Raw genomic sequence first — 12979 nt, 5'->3', positions numbered from 1 at the left:
CAAGGCTGTTGGGGAGTAGAAGTTATAAGAGGTTGGTTAGTCTCCCTTCGTTCGCGCCGTCCATCACCATTTCTCCACTTCTTCTCAAGCCATCATGCTGCTCCTCAAGGCCGTCGGCGCTCTTTTGGCGGCCGTGTGTGCAGTAGATGCGCTCTCAATTGGCGGCCGGCGCATGAAAGTTAATGTCGATACCCGGGATGTTGCTGCTGCTGCCCAGACACTCGTTACGTTTGATGAGGTACCTATCTCACGCAAGCAAAGATGGCAACCCTATGACTGACTCTCTGTACAGACATCGTTGTTTATAAAAGGTCAACGCGTCCTTTTCTACTCGGGATCATTCCACCCCTTCCGCCTGCCCGTCCCAGGCTTGTGGCTGGACGTCTTTCAAAAGATCAAAGCCTTAGGATACAATGGCGTGACGTTCTACATTGACTGGAACCTCCTGGAGGGCACCCAAGGCCGCTTCCAAGCCGATGGTATCTTTGCGTTGGAACCCTTCTTTGCCGCCGCGCAGTCGGCTGGCGTATACCTTTTGGCTCGCCCTGGCCCATACATCAACGCAGAAGCGGCCGGTGGCGGTTTCCCAGGCTGGCTGGCGCGCATCCCGGCCACTCTACGTACGAGCGACCCCGGCTACCTCAATGCCACCCAGCTGTACATGACCGAAGTTGGAGCGATCATTGCGAAAGCTCAAATCACCAACGGCGGTCCGGTCATCTTGGTTCAGCCTGAGAACGAATACTCCACTGGATCGGCCTTCCCCGAACCTGACTACTTTGGCTTTGTCGAGCAGCAACTGCGGAATGCCGGCATCGTAGTTCCACTCATCAGCAACGACGCCGGGCCGTACGGCAATTTCGCCCCAGGTCAACCAGATGCTGTCGACATCTACGGCCATGATGGCTATCCTCTTGGCTTCAACTGTGCGAATCCGAGCGACTGGGGCACCGGTTCGCTTCCTACCAACTGGGCTGATCTTCATGCCGAGCAGAGCCCGAGCACGCCCTACTCCATCGTGGAGTTTCAAGGCGGTAGTTTCGACCCATGGGGTGGCGTCGGCTTCAACAACTGCGCGGCTCTGACCAATGGCCAATTCGAAAGTGTCTTCTACAAGAACGATATTAGCTTCAAGGTCTCCATCTTCAATCTGTATATGACGTTCGGAGGGAGCAATTGGGGTAATCTCGGTCATGTAAGTTGATTCCGATGCACGTTGACGAGGCCATTTCACTGATATCTGACTACTTACAGCCGGGAGGCTATTCGAGCTACGATTACGGCGCTGCAATCACCGAAAACAGACAAGTCTATCGTGAAAAATATGGCGAGGCGAAACTCATCGCAACTTCCCTGCGCGCCGCCGGGGATGCCTACTTGACTGCCATTCCTCAGAACAACCAAGACGGTGCTGGAGCGTACAGTGGAAACAACAACGTCTTTGTCACTGGTGTCTTCTCCAACACGACCAAGTTCTTTGTCGCCAGACAGTCTACCTACTACTCCACGAGCACGGTCGAATACACCCTTGACTTGCCCACCAGCGAGGGGAGTATCACCATTCCACAACTAGGAGGCCAGCTGTCCATTCAAGGGCGTGACTCGAAGATCCACGTCGTGGACTACGACCTTGCTGAGGGAACAAACTTGCTCTACTCATCCGCCGAGATTTTCACCTTCCAGCAATACGGAAGCAACCGAACTTTGATCCTCTACGGCAACCCTGGCGAGCGACATGAATTCGCTGTCATCAACGGCGGGACCGCAAAGCTCGTAGAAGGCCCGAAGGTCGAAATCCGGACCCGGAAGAAGGTGGAGACCGTTGTCAATTTCACCATCGGAAGCTCGCGAAACGTCGTCAAGTTCTCGAATGGCCTCACCGTATACGTTGTCGACCGCCAGTCCGCCTACGGATACTGGGTCATCGATCCTTCTCCTTCTGCCAACACTCCGTCTTTGCCTATCGTCAACATGCCGTCCGGATATCTCGTCCGCAACATCACTTCCAACGGCGGAACGATTACTGTAGTTGGAGATCTCAACGCCACGACTCCAATCGAAGTCATTGCAGCGCCAGGTGCCAAAGCAGTGACATTCAACGGAAAGCAGCTCAAGACCACCGTTGATGCAAAGACCGGAACGCTGAATGCCGTCGTGACATACAATGCGCCGAAGATCACCCTTCCGGACTTGTCCACGATCAGCTGGAAGACCATTGATGGTCTCCCCGAAATCCAAAACTCGTATGACGACTCGAAATGGCCCAAGGGAGATCAGGACTACACCCTCAACACTGAGCGCCCGGATCTGAACACGCCCACGTCTCTCTACTCCTGCGACTACGGGTTCCAAACCGGATCCCTTTTGTACCGCGGTCACTTCACGGCCAATGGTAACGAGACCACCCTGCAAATCTCCCCTCAAGGAGGATATGCGTTTGGGTACAGTCTGTGGATCAACGATACCTTCCTTGGCAGCTGGGACGGTAATGCCAACAACTACTACATGTACGAAACGTTCAATCTTCCGACGTTGAAGAATGGCTCCGACTACGTCTACACCCTCCTCATCGACCACATGGGCAACAATGAGAACTACGACCCGGGCTACGACTACATGAAGGAGCCTCGGGGAGTGATGCAGTACGAGTTCAGCGGTCACAACCTGAGCGACATCACATGGAAGCTTACGGGCAATCTCGGCGGCGAAAACTACATCGACCGCACCAGAGGCCCCCTCAACGAGGGCGGCATGTGGGCGGAGCGTCAGGGATACCACCTTCCCGACCCACCAAGCTCGTCGTGGAACACCAGCAACGGCCCGACGGACGGCATTGACCATGCCGGAGTGCAGTTCTACACCACCCAATTCGATCTCGACTTGCCGGAGGGTTATGACATTCCGATCTCCGTCGACTTTGGAGCAGAGTCTTTGAACACCAACTCCAGCTACCGCTGCCTGGTTTTCGTCAACGGTTACCAGTTTGGCAAGTTTGTGTCAAATATCGGGTGAGTTCGGGGTGTCTTCCAATCATCTATTAAGATCCGACTGATCTGACTTGTCATCTCAGGCCTCAGACTAGCTATCCGGTTCCGCAAGGCATCTGGAACTACCAAGGCGCCGTAAGTCATCTTTCTCGAGCACAACGTCGATACGGTAGTACGGCCGCTAATAGTTTGATTATAGAATACTCTTGCGATGAGCTTGTGGGCTTTGGATGCGGACGGAGCGACCCCGCCGTCATTGAATCTCGTCGCTGACGCCGTGTATCAATCGGGTTACGGCGCAGTCGAGGCCAGTCCCCAGCCGCCATGGCACTTGCGCAAGAGTGCATACTAAAGCAGCCGGCTGCTTGGTTTGGGGCGTGTTCTGCTTTTTTTTCGTTCACTTCTTGGGACACGAAGACCGTTGGCAAGGATCTCTGTCACTTGGCGGAGTCGCGCCGTTAAGATACCCCGAACAGATGTGGTGATGCGATCGCGTTGCTCCGAGATGGCAGTATCATACTCTATTTACTCGTCTCTCAGCCGTGATTTCAAAAACCATGTCAAATACTTCGTGAGTGCCAGAACGCAAGCGTCTGCTGTTAGTCAAAACATGACCGGCCTGTAGCATCCATTTACCGTGGTATGCAGCGCGTGGCTCAGCCTTGGGGCCAAAGCTTGCGCCGCCGCCTCCCCTACACATCATATCGCTATCGTCTCACTCATATCAACATGGAGATGTACACTCATTCACCGACTGTGAGTAGTTGGACACCCTCGTAGGACGGACACGGAGAGGTACGTGGATTGTTGAGAAGAGTGGCGTGGAGATGGTGCGTTGTAGTGGTGTTCTAGCCAGGTACGGTTTACGTAATGTTCTTCGCGAGCCACTTATCCCAGTCTTCTTTGGTGAAGGAGCTAGAGATGCCGCCCTCGACGACGCCCTGTTTGTGGGGTGGTTAGCATGTGCATGTGAAGAGGACAGCGTGGTATGATATCGCACATTGAACATCACCGTCGGCGTGACATGAACTCCAACCAAGCGATTTGTCTGCCTTGCGTTAGCTAGGATGTCCGGGCCATGCTTCATCATAATGCACAGACCTTGGTCATGATCTTAATGTCGTCCGTCACCCCATTGCCAATATTGGTGTTGCCATCCTTGTCCGGCTTGTCTGGCACTTCCAGCAGTTGGTAGACCTTCTTGCTGTCCACGCCTACATCTCCTGCAATCTTTGCCAACCGCTCATATGTCTTGTTCCGCGCCTCGTTCACGACGTTGACATCGAAGAAGTCCGTCTGCTTCTCGAACAGCCTCTCGGAGAAGTCCCAGAACTTGTCCGGGTTGGTTCGGAGCACTGCGGCGCCTGCCTCATGGACGAGCGTAGAGGATGGATGCCATGGCTGAATCTGCTGCCGGAAGATGAACTGCACTTTGTCGGGGTACTTTTGCTTGACGAGCGGGATGATCTCGTAGAGGGTCTTGAATTGTTTGGCCGAGAATGGACAGACATAGTCCAGGACTGTGGGTCGGAGAGCGATCAGTTCAATGACCATGTGTTGCAAGTGGGAAATAGGCGGAATTACAAAACTCTAGCGTATGTAACGTCTTGCCCGAGCCGCTGGGCACGAGCTTTTGGCCTGCAAATCTCGGGTTCAGGGCCATGATGACTTGGAGTCAGCGTTGGGGAGATGCAAATGGGCGAAAGAGATGTCGTCGGTCTTGAGTTGAGAGTCGTTGCTTCTTCCCTGCCCGTCCGGAGCTTCCCGCAAACGTCATGCGCAAAGCTCCCGTCGCCATTGGGGGAGCAAAAGCTAAAGAGCTTAAGCCAGTTAATAAGGCGGGGGCGGGGAACGGCGCTCGGCGCGGATATCTGATACATCTCGTTTAACAAGGAGCCGGGCGGGCAAGCGAAGTCTGGCGCGGCAGTTTAGCTGGACGCTCGTGTCACGTACGTACCGCGAGGGTGGGGCGGATGGCGCATCTGCACCCCATGTCGTGAAATCGAACATGTCGGCATGGCCCTCCTTCTCTTCTTCCATGCCATCTGCTCCCGGTGAATCGAGGTATGTCGTGCACGGCCTCGCCAGCCGCTCGCACCTCTCGCTTCTCGCTGCTCAAGCTCTTCTCATTCCATCTGTGTTTGCTGCCGTTTGCATGGCCGGCCGCCCAGGCGCATGACATTCAGCGCATTCGATCCGATCCTTCGCTGTCTGATACCCAATTCTTCTCCTACCTATCAGTACGCACTCAACCCCGTGCTGCAAATGGCCGATTGCGAGCGGCTCAACTGACCCCGAGATTGCAGAGACCTGACCTTAACGCGCCGAAATGGAATGTAACCGTGTACGACGAGCAAGCTCTGGCGCCGGGATACTGGTTCGTATCAATCTACGACGGCGACCGAACGTTTGTCAACGTCGGCAACTGGTCCGGGCCGTACATCTACGATCAAACCGGTGAGCTCATCTGGAGCGGCGCGACTCTCGGAAGCAGCCGTGAGCGTTATGAAGGCTTCGACTTCAAAGTCACTCAAGTCGATGGGGAAGACTCGCTCTCGTTCATCCATCCTCGGGACTGCGCCGCAATCGTCCTGGACCAAAGCTACCAGGAGAAGCGGCATCTTCGTATTGGTGACGCCGCGTCTTCGAAATGTCAGCCGCTCATGACGAACATCCACGATCTCCAGATATACGACAAAGACGATGAGCTCATTATCATGTCAATCACTCGCGACGAACTGGATCAGCATGACATGGCCGTAGTCAATTTCAACGGGTCTTGTGCGGTTTACCACAATGGCTTCCGACTCGCCAGCCTGAGCACTGGAGAGGTCTTGTGGGAGTGGTCATCGGACAAGAACATACCTGTGAGCGAAGCTCTCGTGACTCCAAATAACTGTGAGCGTGGCTGGGACTACTTCCACATCAACTCGGTCGAACGGCTTCCGGACGGCGACTATCTCGTTTCTGCCCGGCACACCAGCACCGTTTACAAAATCTCACACAAGGACGGCGCAATAATATGGCGGCTTAATGGTCACAATTCCGACTTTGTCTGGATCGGAGACGGTCAATTCTTGGGACAGCATGACGCCAGACTGGTCTCTCACAACGATACACATCTACTCATCAGTCTTCTCGACAACGCGATGGTTCCATGGCCGCTTCCAGGAAACTCTGCGTTCGGCTACCCCTATGCTCGCGGCTTGATTCTCGCTCTGGATGTGAGCAGCGACCCCATGACTGTACAAGTAGTCGCGCACTACGATCATCCGATGAAAGAGGATTCAGACTCGCGGGGTAACATGGAGCTGCTACCCGGTCGTAACGTCTTCCTCGATTGGTCGGAGCGCAGTCCGTTGACCCGGGAATACCTCACACCCAGAGTACTCATCAGTGAGCATGCTCCGAATGGAAAACTGCTGCTGTCGGCCTCCCTCGATATCGTCGTCAAGACCTACCGAGCCTACAAGTTCCCCTGGATCGGCAAGCCGAACACGTTACCCAGCGTGCATTCTGACGTAGTCTCGGTCGGTGACGCGAGCCAAACTCGGGTACACGTGAGCTGGAATGGCGCGACGGAGGTGGCAGTTTGGAACTTGTACGGAGGAGCGCACAGGGGCAAAGTCAACAAGCTACTGACCTCGGTGAAGCGAAATGGCTTCGAGACTGCTCTCACGTACGAAGGCTATGCAGCGTTTGTCACGGTGGAGGCGCTCAATCAGCACGGCAACCGCCTTGCTAGATCTAAGGTCGTAAAGACGATCGTACCCTCGGGATTCGTGGCTTCTGACGGCATAGAGGAACCTGAGCAGATACAAGATCATGCTCATACGGATCCTGAACATAACGACGACCAAACCACGAATGGCGATACGAACTCGACAGAAGACATGGCCTCGGACGATGCCGCTCTTTCCCATGACAACATGGGATCACACGACGAAGCAGAATATATCGATGAATCAGACTCGACCGACGACATGAGTGTGGATAATGACACAGCCGCCGCTCAACCCTTTGATTTCACTTGGATACTCGCGCTGGGAGCAGGACTCCTCGTTTGTCTGACGGCCTTTGTGGCCACGATAATATGGCGCACCGTGCGGCCTCAATTCTACGAACCACTCTCTAACGACGACGGCGCAGAGCTGGAGGAAATGAGAGCTGTGCGCTACACAGACTCGGACAAGCAGCTTCATCCTGGCGAAGACGATGAGCAGGCAGAGTCGCCGTCGGACCCAGCGAAGGGCTCTGATGCTGGTGAAAAGGATGGCATGGGGGAAGGATTCGATCATGAGCAAGTCCTACTGACGGGGACGGACGGGGTGAAATGACGGGATGCAGACTTCGATACAGGAGGGCGGCAATTTGCCTGGCCGTACGAATGAAAAGATGGTTTTCGCAAGGTACATGTACAGTTGTCATTCTCGCTGCCAATACGGCTGATGCGCCCAGCTTGACAGGCCTTTAAGAGGGGTGTGACCGGGCAGAAATGCAATCATGCCCGGATTGGGAAGTCGCGATGGGGCGGCGCATCGAGACCTCGATCGTGCCTTCCGTATTGGTGAAATCTTTCCAGGCTGCCATAAGCGAGAGCCTCAACACCTCCGACAAGGCAATGTCTTCTCACCTCATTGCCATCCGACACCACCTCTAACCATGGGCATCCAGACGCTACCGCAGTCGACTGTGCGGACTCTGGGGGCGTCACAAGTCTTGAACGAACCAGCATCGGTGGTCAAGGAACTTCTCGAAAACGCTCTCGATGCTCATGCTACATCCGTATCAATCGAGATCTCGGCCAACACCCTCGACACAATCCTAGTGCGAGACAACGGACATGGCATTCCGCCGCCGGATCGCCATCTCATCGCGAGGCCGCACTGCACGAGCAAGATCTCGGGGGAGGACGATCTCCACTCCATCGGCGGTACCTCACTGGGCTTCAGAGGTGAAGCACTGGCCAGCGTTGCGGACATGAGTGGCTCCCTCAGCATCAGCACACGAGTCGAGGGAGAGCAAGTTGCCACGGTGCTGAAGATCGATCAGCGCGGCGAGGTCGAGGGCACAGATCGAGCATCATTGCCGGTAGGCACCACGGTCAAGATCACCGACTTCCTCAAATCGCATCCAGTGCGGAGACAGATCGTGCTCAAGGACACGGAAAAGTGCTTCAAGAAGATCAAGCGCATGCTGCAGGCCTACGTCTTCACCAGGCCAAACGTACGCTTGTCGTTACGAGTGTTGAAAGCGAAGAACGACAAAGCCAATTGGACGTATGCTCCCAAAACCGGTGGCAGTGTCGAAGATGCAGCGCTTAAGGTCTTAGGTTCTGCGTGTGCCTCTCAATGTGAGTGGTCAGTCCTGGAATGTCAAGGTTTCACCGTGCAAGCTCTTCTTCCACGGCTGGATGCCGATGCCCACAAAGTCAGCAACACTGGCGCCTTCCTTTCAATTGATCGCAGGCCAGTCTCGACTGCGCGAGGCACTCCAAAGCAGATCATCAAGCTCTTTCGAGAAGCTTTGAAGAGCACTGGTTCGGCGTGGGAAGGCGTGAAGGAACCGTTCATCTACCTGGACATATCATGCCCCCAACGCAGCTACGATGCGAACGTCGAACCGGCCAAGGACGACGTCCTCTTCGAGAACCCTGATCAGATCTTCGATGTCGTGAGAAAGCTCATGACTACTGCGTACCCAGTCCAAGAACCCGTCAAGCAACCTAACATTGTCATTGAAAGCGATCCCATCGAATCCGCTCCCTGCGAACTGCTTTCAGAAGACGACGACTTCTTCACCTCACTTGAGGACCCATCATGGGGGAATCCGAGGTCGAGAAAGGAGACACCAGCGGCGTTGCGCCTCGTTCCGGATGAGTTGATCGCAGAACCTGCCGGCGTGGGCGAGACATATGATGAGGGTCCTACAGGCTTCGAGCCGATCCCCAGGTTTCGAGCAAACATGTATGGCTGCGACAAAGGGGACATTGACCACCTCTTCGCCGCCCCTCCATCTACTGCCCCGACTCAAGGCGAGATTGAGGAGCTGGAACAGAGCCGCAATGATATGCATTTGTCAAACCCCTGGGTTATGGCAAAAATGCATGCAGTACGACGTCAGGGTGTGCATGATCTGGGAAGTGATTACAGACCGACACCTGGCAACACCATGGAAGATGATCAGGACATCAGTCTCCCGAGCAGCGATCTGTTTAAGGCCAATGGCTTAGCCACATACGGCTTACCCACTCCTCGACCATCTTCTCCATTGCGATCTCCGCAAAAGCAGCTCCCTCTCAATGTCCTGCAGGCTCCCGTTGCACTTCCGGATCCTCGATATTCGTCAAGCTTCATCGAGCCGCCCATTCATTTCCCGGTGTCAGAAGGCGAGGCTGCCATGTCCTCACAACTGTCGAATGTCCAGTCAGACACGCCACTTGCGGCTATTCCCAACCTCAGTGCTAAGGCGCAGTCCGCTTCAAACAGGCGACAACAACAGACGAAGCTGAGTCGCCCTTTCGTGTCCCCATTGAAAACGCAGGGGGCGAGGGAGAAGGTCTGGTTCGATCATCTCGAGGAGGAGAATCGCAGGCCTGCTCGCTCAAGCAAGAAGCGCCCCTACCACCACAACCGTGGCAGTCTGGTCACACAAGGCGATCTCGGCGATTTGACTGAGGATCCTTATCCGCTCACTCCACCGAGATGCAATAGAGACATTCGTGACTTTGTCATGAGAACGAGCGATAGCACGGGCGCTGTTGCTCACAACAAGCCGGCGCAATTTCAGAGTAGCGAGAACTCAGTTTCCAACCATACGAGAGAGGAGACATCGGAACCCAATTCTGCTGCAATGGAAGCTCGCTTCAGACAAGAGTTAGAGAACGAGCCTCGACCGAGCAAACGTCGTAGATCCAGCAACGCCCGCATCCTCCGAGAAGTCAGCGGGAACTTGGATACTATGGCCATCGACGACGAAGAGCCTCGACCTCCTCCTCGAAAGCGCACAGTCTCCCGCCGTCGACGAACAACGGACAAGTTCAAGATTCCACGTACCAGATCCTCACAGCTGCCCCTCGAGCGGATTCCTGCGGAGCAAGGCACTCTAAATCTGGCGCTCACTCTTTCGACTTCCTGCCGGTCTATTTCACGTCTTGTCGACATGGCTGAGGTGGAAGCTCCGCTTTCCAGTTCCAGAGAGGACATTGAGAATACGGCCAAGAGCTTCGGTCAGACACTTCTTGCAGCGGACGTTGCAGAGTTGACTGAAAGACTGAAGATGCTTCTGAACGAGTGTGCTCCCGGTGGTGAAGAGGTTGCTGACGGTCTGGCTGCGATTCTCGGCAATGCGATCGACGCGAGTGTCGCACACCTTGTGAACGATTATGTCGCATGAGGAAGCTGGGAAGGTTTTACTCATTTGCTCCCGATCTCATCGTAGCTGCTGCTCGCAGATGTGTTTGTTCGTTTTACTTCTAGCTGGCGGGGCCGCAGCAAGGCTGTCGGACGTTGCTGATGTACTTTGACATCGCCTCTGAAGCACTCAATGGTGTTTATAATTCGCTCAATTTTAGCTACACCTGCTATAGCCTCATTCAAACAGTATTAACATAATCATTCCTTAGTTATCTTGTGTCTTTGAAAGCAAATACAGCTTACGAAGGCGCCGGGCGCCGAGTGATCAGCGTCGAGAATGGCGTGCTCGGAATCCTCTCACGGCGCCACTTCAATGGCACAAACCTGGCAAAGCAGAGATCATCATCGCTGGACTACATTTCTTTCCATTGAACGATACATGTAGTCAGTCCACCTTCCGATAAGTTGCAGCCCGTGCGAAAAACGAAAATTCGATCAAAGATGTCTGCCAACAACCAAAGCAATGGCAGCGGCGTCCATAAGAAGAAGAGTTTGATTCTGAATGCCTTTGTCGAGATGTGTACGTTGAACAGAGCCCATATCTAGCTAGCTACCCCTCTTCTCGAACGGAACATCGTCTAACAATGCGGCAACTCTCTAGGCAGCGGCCACCAGTCGCCCGGCCTCTGGAAGCACCCACAAGACCAATCGGCCAACTTCAACGATATCGAGCATTGGGTCGAGCTGGCCAAGTTGTTGGAAAAAGCGAAGATTCATGGCATTTTCATCGCGGATGTCTTGGGTAGGATATTTCGTGGGAGGGTTCAAAGACGCAGTGGCTAATGTGCGAAAGGCGGGTACGATGTCTACCAGGGGCCGAGAAATCTCGATCCTGCGATTCGGTCGGCAGCGCAATGGCCTGTCAATGAGGTATGTGCTGATTGATCGTGGGGTTGAGTTATAAGTGCTGTATGCTGATGTCTACTCGATAGCCCTTGGCCGTCGTCCCTGCAAGTAGGTCGGCACTTCAGCGATACTGAAACTCTGATGCTGATGTAGTTTGTCCTCGCAGTGGCAGCAGCAACCAAAAGCATAGGAATCGGAGTAACGGTCGCGACGACCTACGAGCCACCTTATCATCTCGCACGGCGCCTCTCGACCATCGACCATCTGTCCAAGGGCCGCTTTGGCTGGAACATCGTCACGGGATACCTCGACTCGGCCGCCCGAAACCTGATTGGCAAGGAACAACCGCTCCACGACAACCGCTACGAAGTCGCGGAGGAATACATGAAAGTCATGTACAAGCTGTTCGAAGCGTCGTGGCGCGACGACGCCGTCATCAAGGACGTCAAGAAAGACATGTTCAGCTCTCCCGACCGCATCCGCGAGATCAACCATGTGGGCAAGTACTACAACGTCCCAGGCCCGCACATTTGCCAGCCGTCGCCGCAGCGCACGCCGCTGTTGCTGCAAGCGGGCACGTCGAAGGCCGGCAAGACGTTTGCGGCACAGCATGCCGAGGCGGTGTTTGTGGCCGGACATTCGCCTAGTGTGGTTGCGCAGAATATTGCGGAGATCCGCAAGATGGCGCATGAGCAGTTTGGTCGTGATCCGCACAGCTTGAAGTTCCTTGCCATGTTTTGCCCCGTCATTGGTGAGACGGAGGAGGAGGCTGTGCGGAAGTTTGAGGACTATCAGCAATATGGATCGATTGAGGGAGCCTTGGCATTGTTCGGTGGTTGGACAGGTGAGGCTGGACTGACCAATGATAGATTCACACATGGCGCTGACACTCGAACAGGGATTGACATGGCACCCTATGGAGACGATGAAGAACTCCGACAAGTCGAGAGCAACGCAATCCGCTCAGCAGTTGAAGCGTGGTCGAAGTCGAGCCCCGGCATCGCAAAGTGGACGAAGCACACGGTCGCCAAACACATCACCGTCGGCGGACTCGGCGCCACCCCGGTCGGGACACCGAGTCAGATTGCAGATGAGATGCAGCGGTGGGTGGATGAGGCGGATGTCGACGGCTTCAACCTGCCCTATGCCATCTTCCCGTCGTCGTTCGAGGACATCTGCAATCTGCTGGTGCCGGAGCTGAGGAAGCGGGGAGTGTTTCATGAAGACTATGAAGTGCCGGGAGGCACGTATCGAGAGAATTTCTACTCCAAGGCCGGCCAAAAGCTGACACTCCCCGAGCATGTTGCCTCTACATATCGCTGGAAGGCCGGGGTGGATCAAGCGGATGCTCCGATTCCTGAATGATTCTGGATGGCTATCGAATGGGTCCATAGTTGTGAGCAGACCAGACCAGGTAGATTAAAAGGGACGGCTGGCGCTTCTCACCCACCATGATGATGTGCATGCAGTGGCCGTGGAGCAGTTCAGCCTCGTCAGAGGCGTCAAGACCTCAACTGCCAGAGCCAGCAGGCTGGATCTGCGCGCTCGCTTGTTCTGCGCCGCATAGAAGCCGCAGACGCGTCGATTGGCCCTCACGAGCAACGGTATTTGGCATTTCCCCCGAGGGAGGCCCAACCCCTGAACGAGACGTGGGAGAAGTCCGGGAAGGGCGGGTCTGATTGGCCAACGCCTGGGGAATTTAAAGTTGCAGATGGCCAAGCTTCCACCAGG

General features: G+C 54.9%; 5 protein-coding genes across 5 annotated transcripts; 4 read left to right on the top strand and 1 right to left on the bottom strand.

Annotated features, from left to right (window-relative positions):
* Positions 1 to 94: 94 nt before the first annotated feature.
* Positions 95 to 3339, top strand: BDY17DRAFT_317236 (putative beta-galactosidase; the record flags this gene model as incomplete). The annotated part of the gene is made up of 5 exons (XM_033736075.1): positions 95 to 238; positions 293 to 1195; positions 1255 to 3008; positions 3071 to 3122; positions 3187 to 3339. The coding sequence occupies 5 exons, from the start codon at positions 95 to 97 to the stop codon at positions 3337 to 3339; spliced, it is 3006 nt and encodes a 1001-aa protein (XP_033589181.1).
* Positions 3340 to 3770: 431 nt separating this feature from the next.
* BDY17DRAFT_162791 (thioredoxin-like protein) lies at positions 3771 to 4791 on the bottom strand. Its single transcript, XM_033729736.1, has 4 exons — positions 4572 to 4791; positions 4089 to 4507; positions 3988 to 4035; positions 3771 to 3928 (listed from the first exon to the last, which is right to left on the bottom strand). Exons 1-4 carry the CDS (start codon positions 4648 to 4650, stop codon positions 3851 to 3853), a joined length of 624 nt encoding a protein of 207 aa, XP_033589180.1. The 5' UTR covers positions 4651 to 4791; the 3' UTR covers positions 3771 to 3850.
* Positions 4792 to 4880: 89 nt separating this feature from the next.
* On the top strand, positions 4881 to 7407 carry BDY17DRAFT_162816 (ASST-domain-containing protein). The gene is made up of 2 exons (XM_033729737.1): positions 4881 to 5227; positions 5294 to 7407. The coding sequence occupies exons 1-2, from the start codon at positions 5054 to 5056 to the stop codon at positions 7322 to 7324; spliced, it is 2205 nt and encodes a 734-aa protein (XP_033589179.1). The 5' UTR covers positions 4881 to 5053; the 3' UTR covers positions 7325 to 7407.
* Positions 7408 to 7649: 242 nt separating this feature from the next.
* Positions 7650 to 8797, top strand: BDY17DRAFT_317234 (histidine kinase-like ATPase; the record flags this gene model as incomplete). The annotated part of the gene is made up of 2 exons (XM_033736074.1): positions 7650 to 8702; positions 8732 to 8797. 2 exons carry the CDS (start codon positions 7650 to 7652, stop codon positions 8795 to 8797), a joined length of 1119 nt encoding a protein of 372 aa, XP_033589178.1.
* A 1937-nt stretch (positions 8798 to 10734) lies between these two features.
* On the top strand, positions 10735 to 12928 carry BDY17DRAFT_281631 (luciferase-like domain-containing protein). The gene is made up of 6 exons (XM_033732059.1): positions 10735 to 10922; positions 11004 to 11144; positions 11196 to 11272; positions 11335 to 11356; positions 11415 to 12092; positions 12147 to 12928. The coding sequence occupies exons 1-6, from the start codon at positions 10844 to 10846 to the stop codon at positions 12611 to 12613; spliced, it is 1464 nt and encodes a 487-aa protein (XP_033589177.1). The 5' UTR covers positions 10735 to 10843; the 3' UTR covers positions 12614 to 12928.
* The last annotated feature ends 51 nt before the right edge of the window (positions 12929 to 12979 follow it).

The sequence above is a fragment of the Neohortaea acidophila genome (genome assembly GCF_010093505.1).
Source record: "Neohortaea acidophila strain CBS 113389 unplaced genomic scaffold BDY17scaffold_6, whole genome shotgun sequence".
Taxonomy (NCBI): domain Eukaryota; kingdom Fungi; phylum Ascomycota; class Dothideomycetes; order Mycosphaerellales; family Teratosphaeriaceae; genus Neohortaea; species Neohortaea acidophila.
The sequence above is the reverse complement of the archived record's forward strand: the minus strand, read 5'-3'. Positions and strand labels throughout refer to the sequence as shown.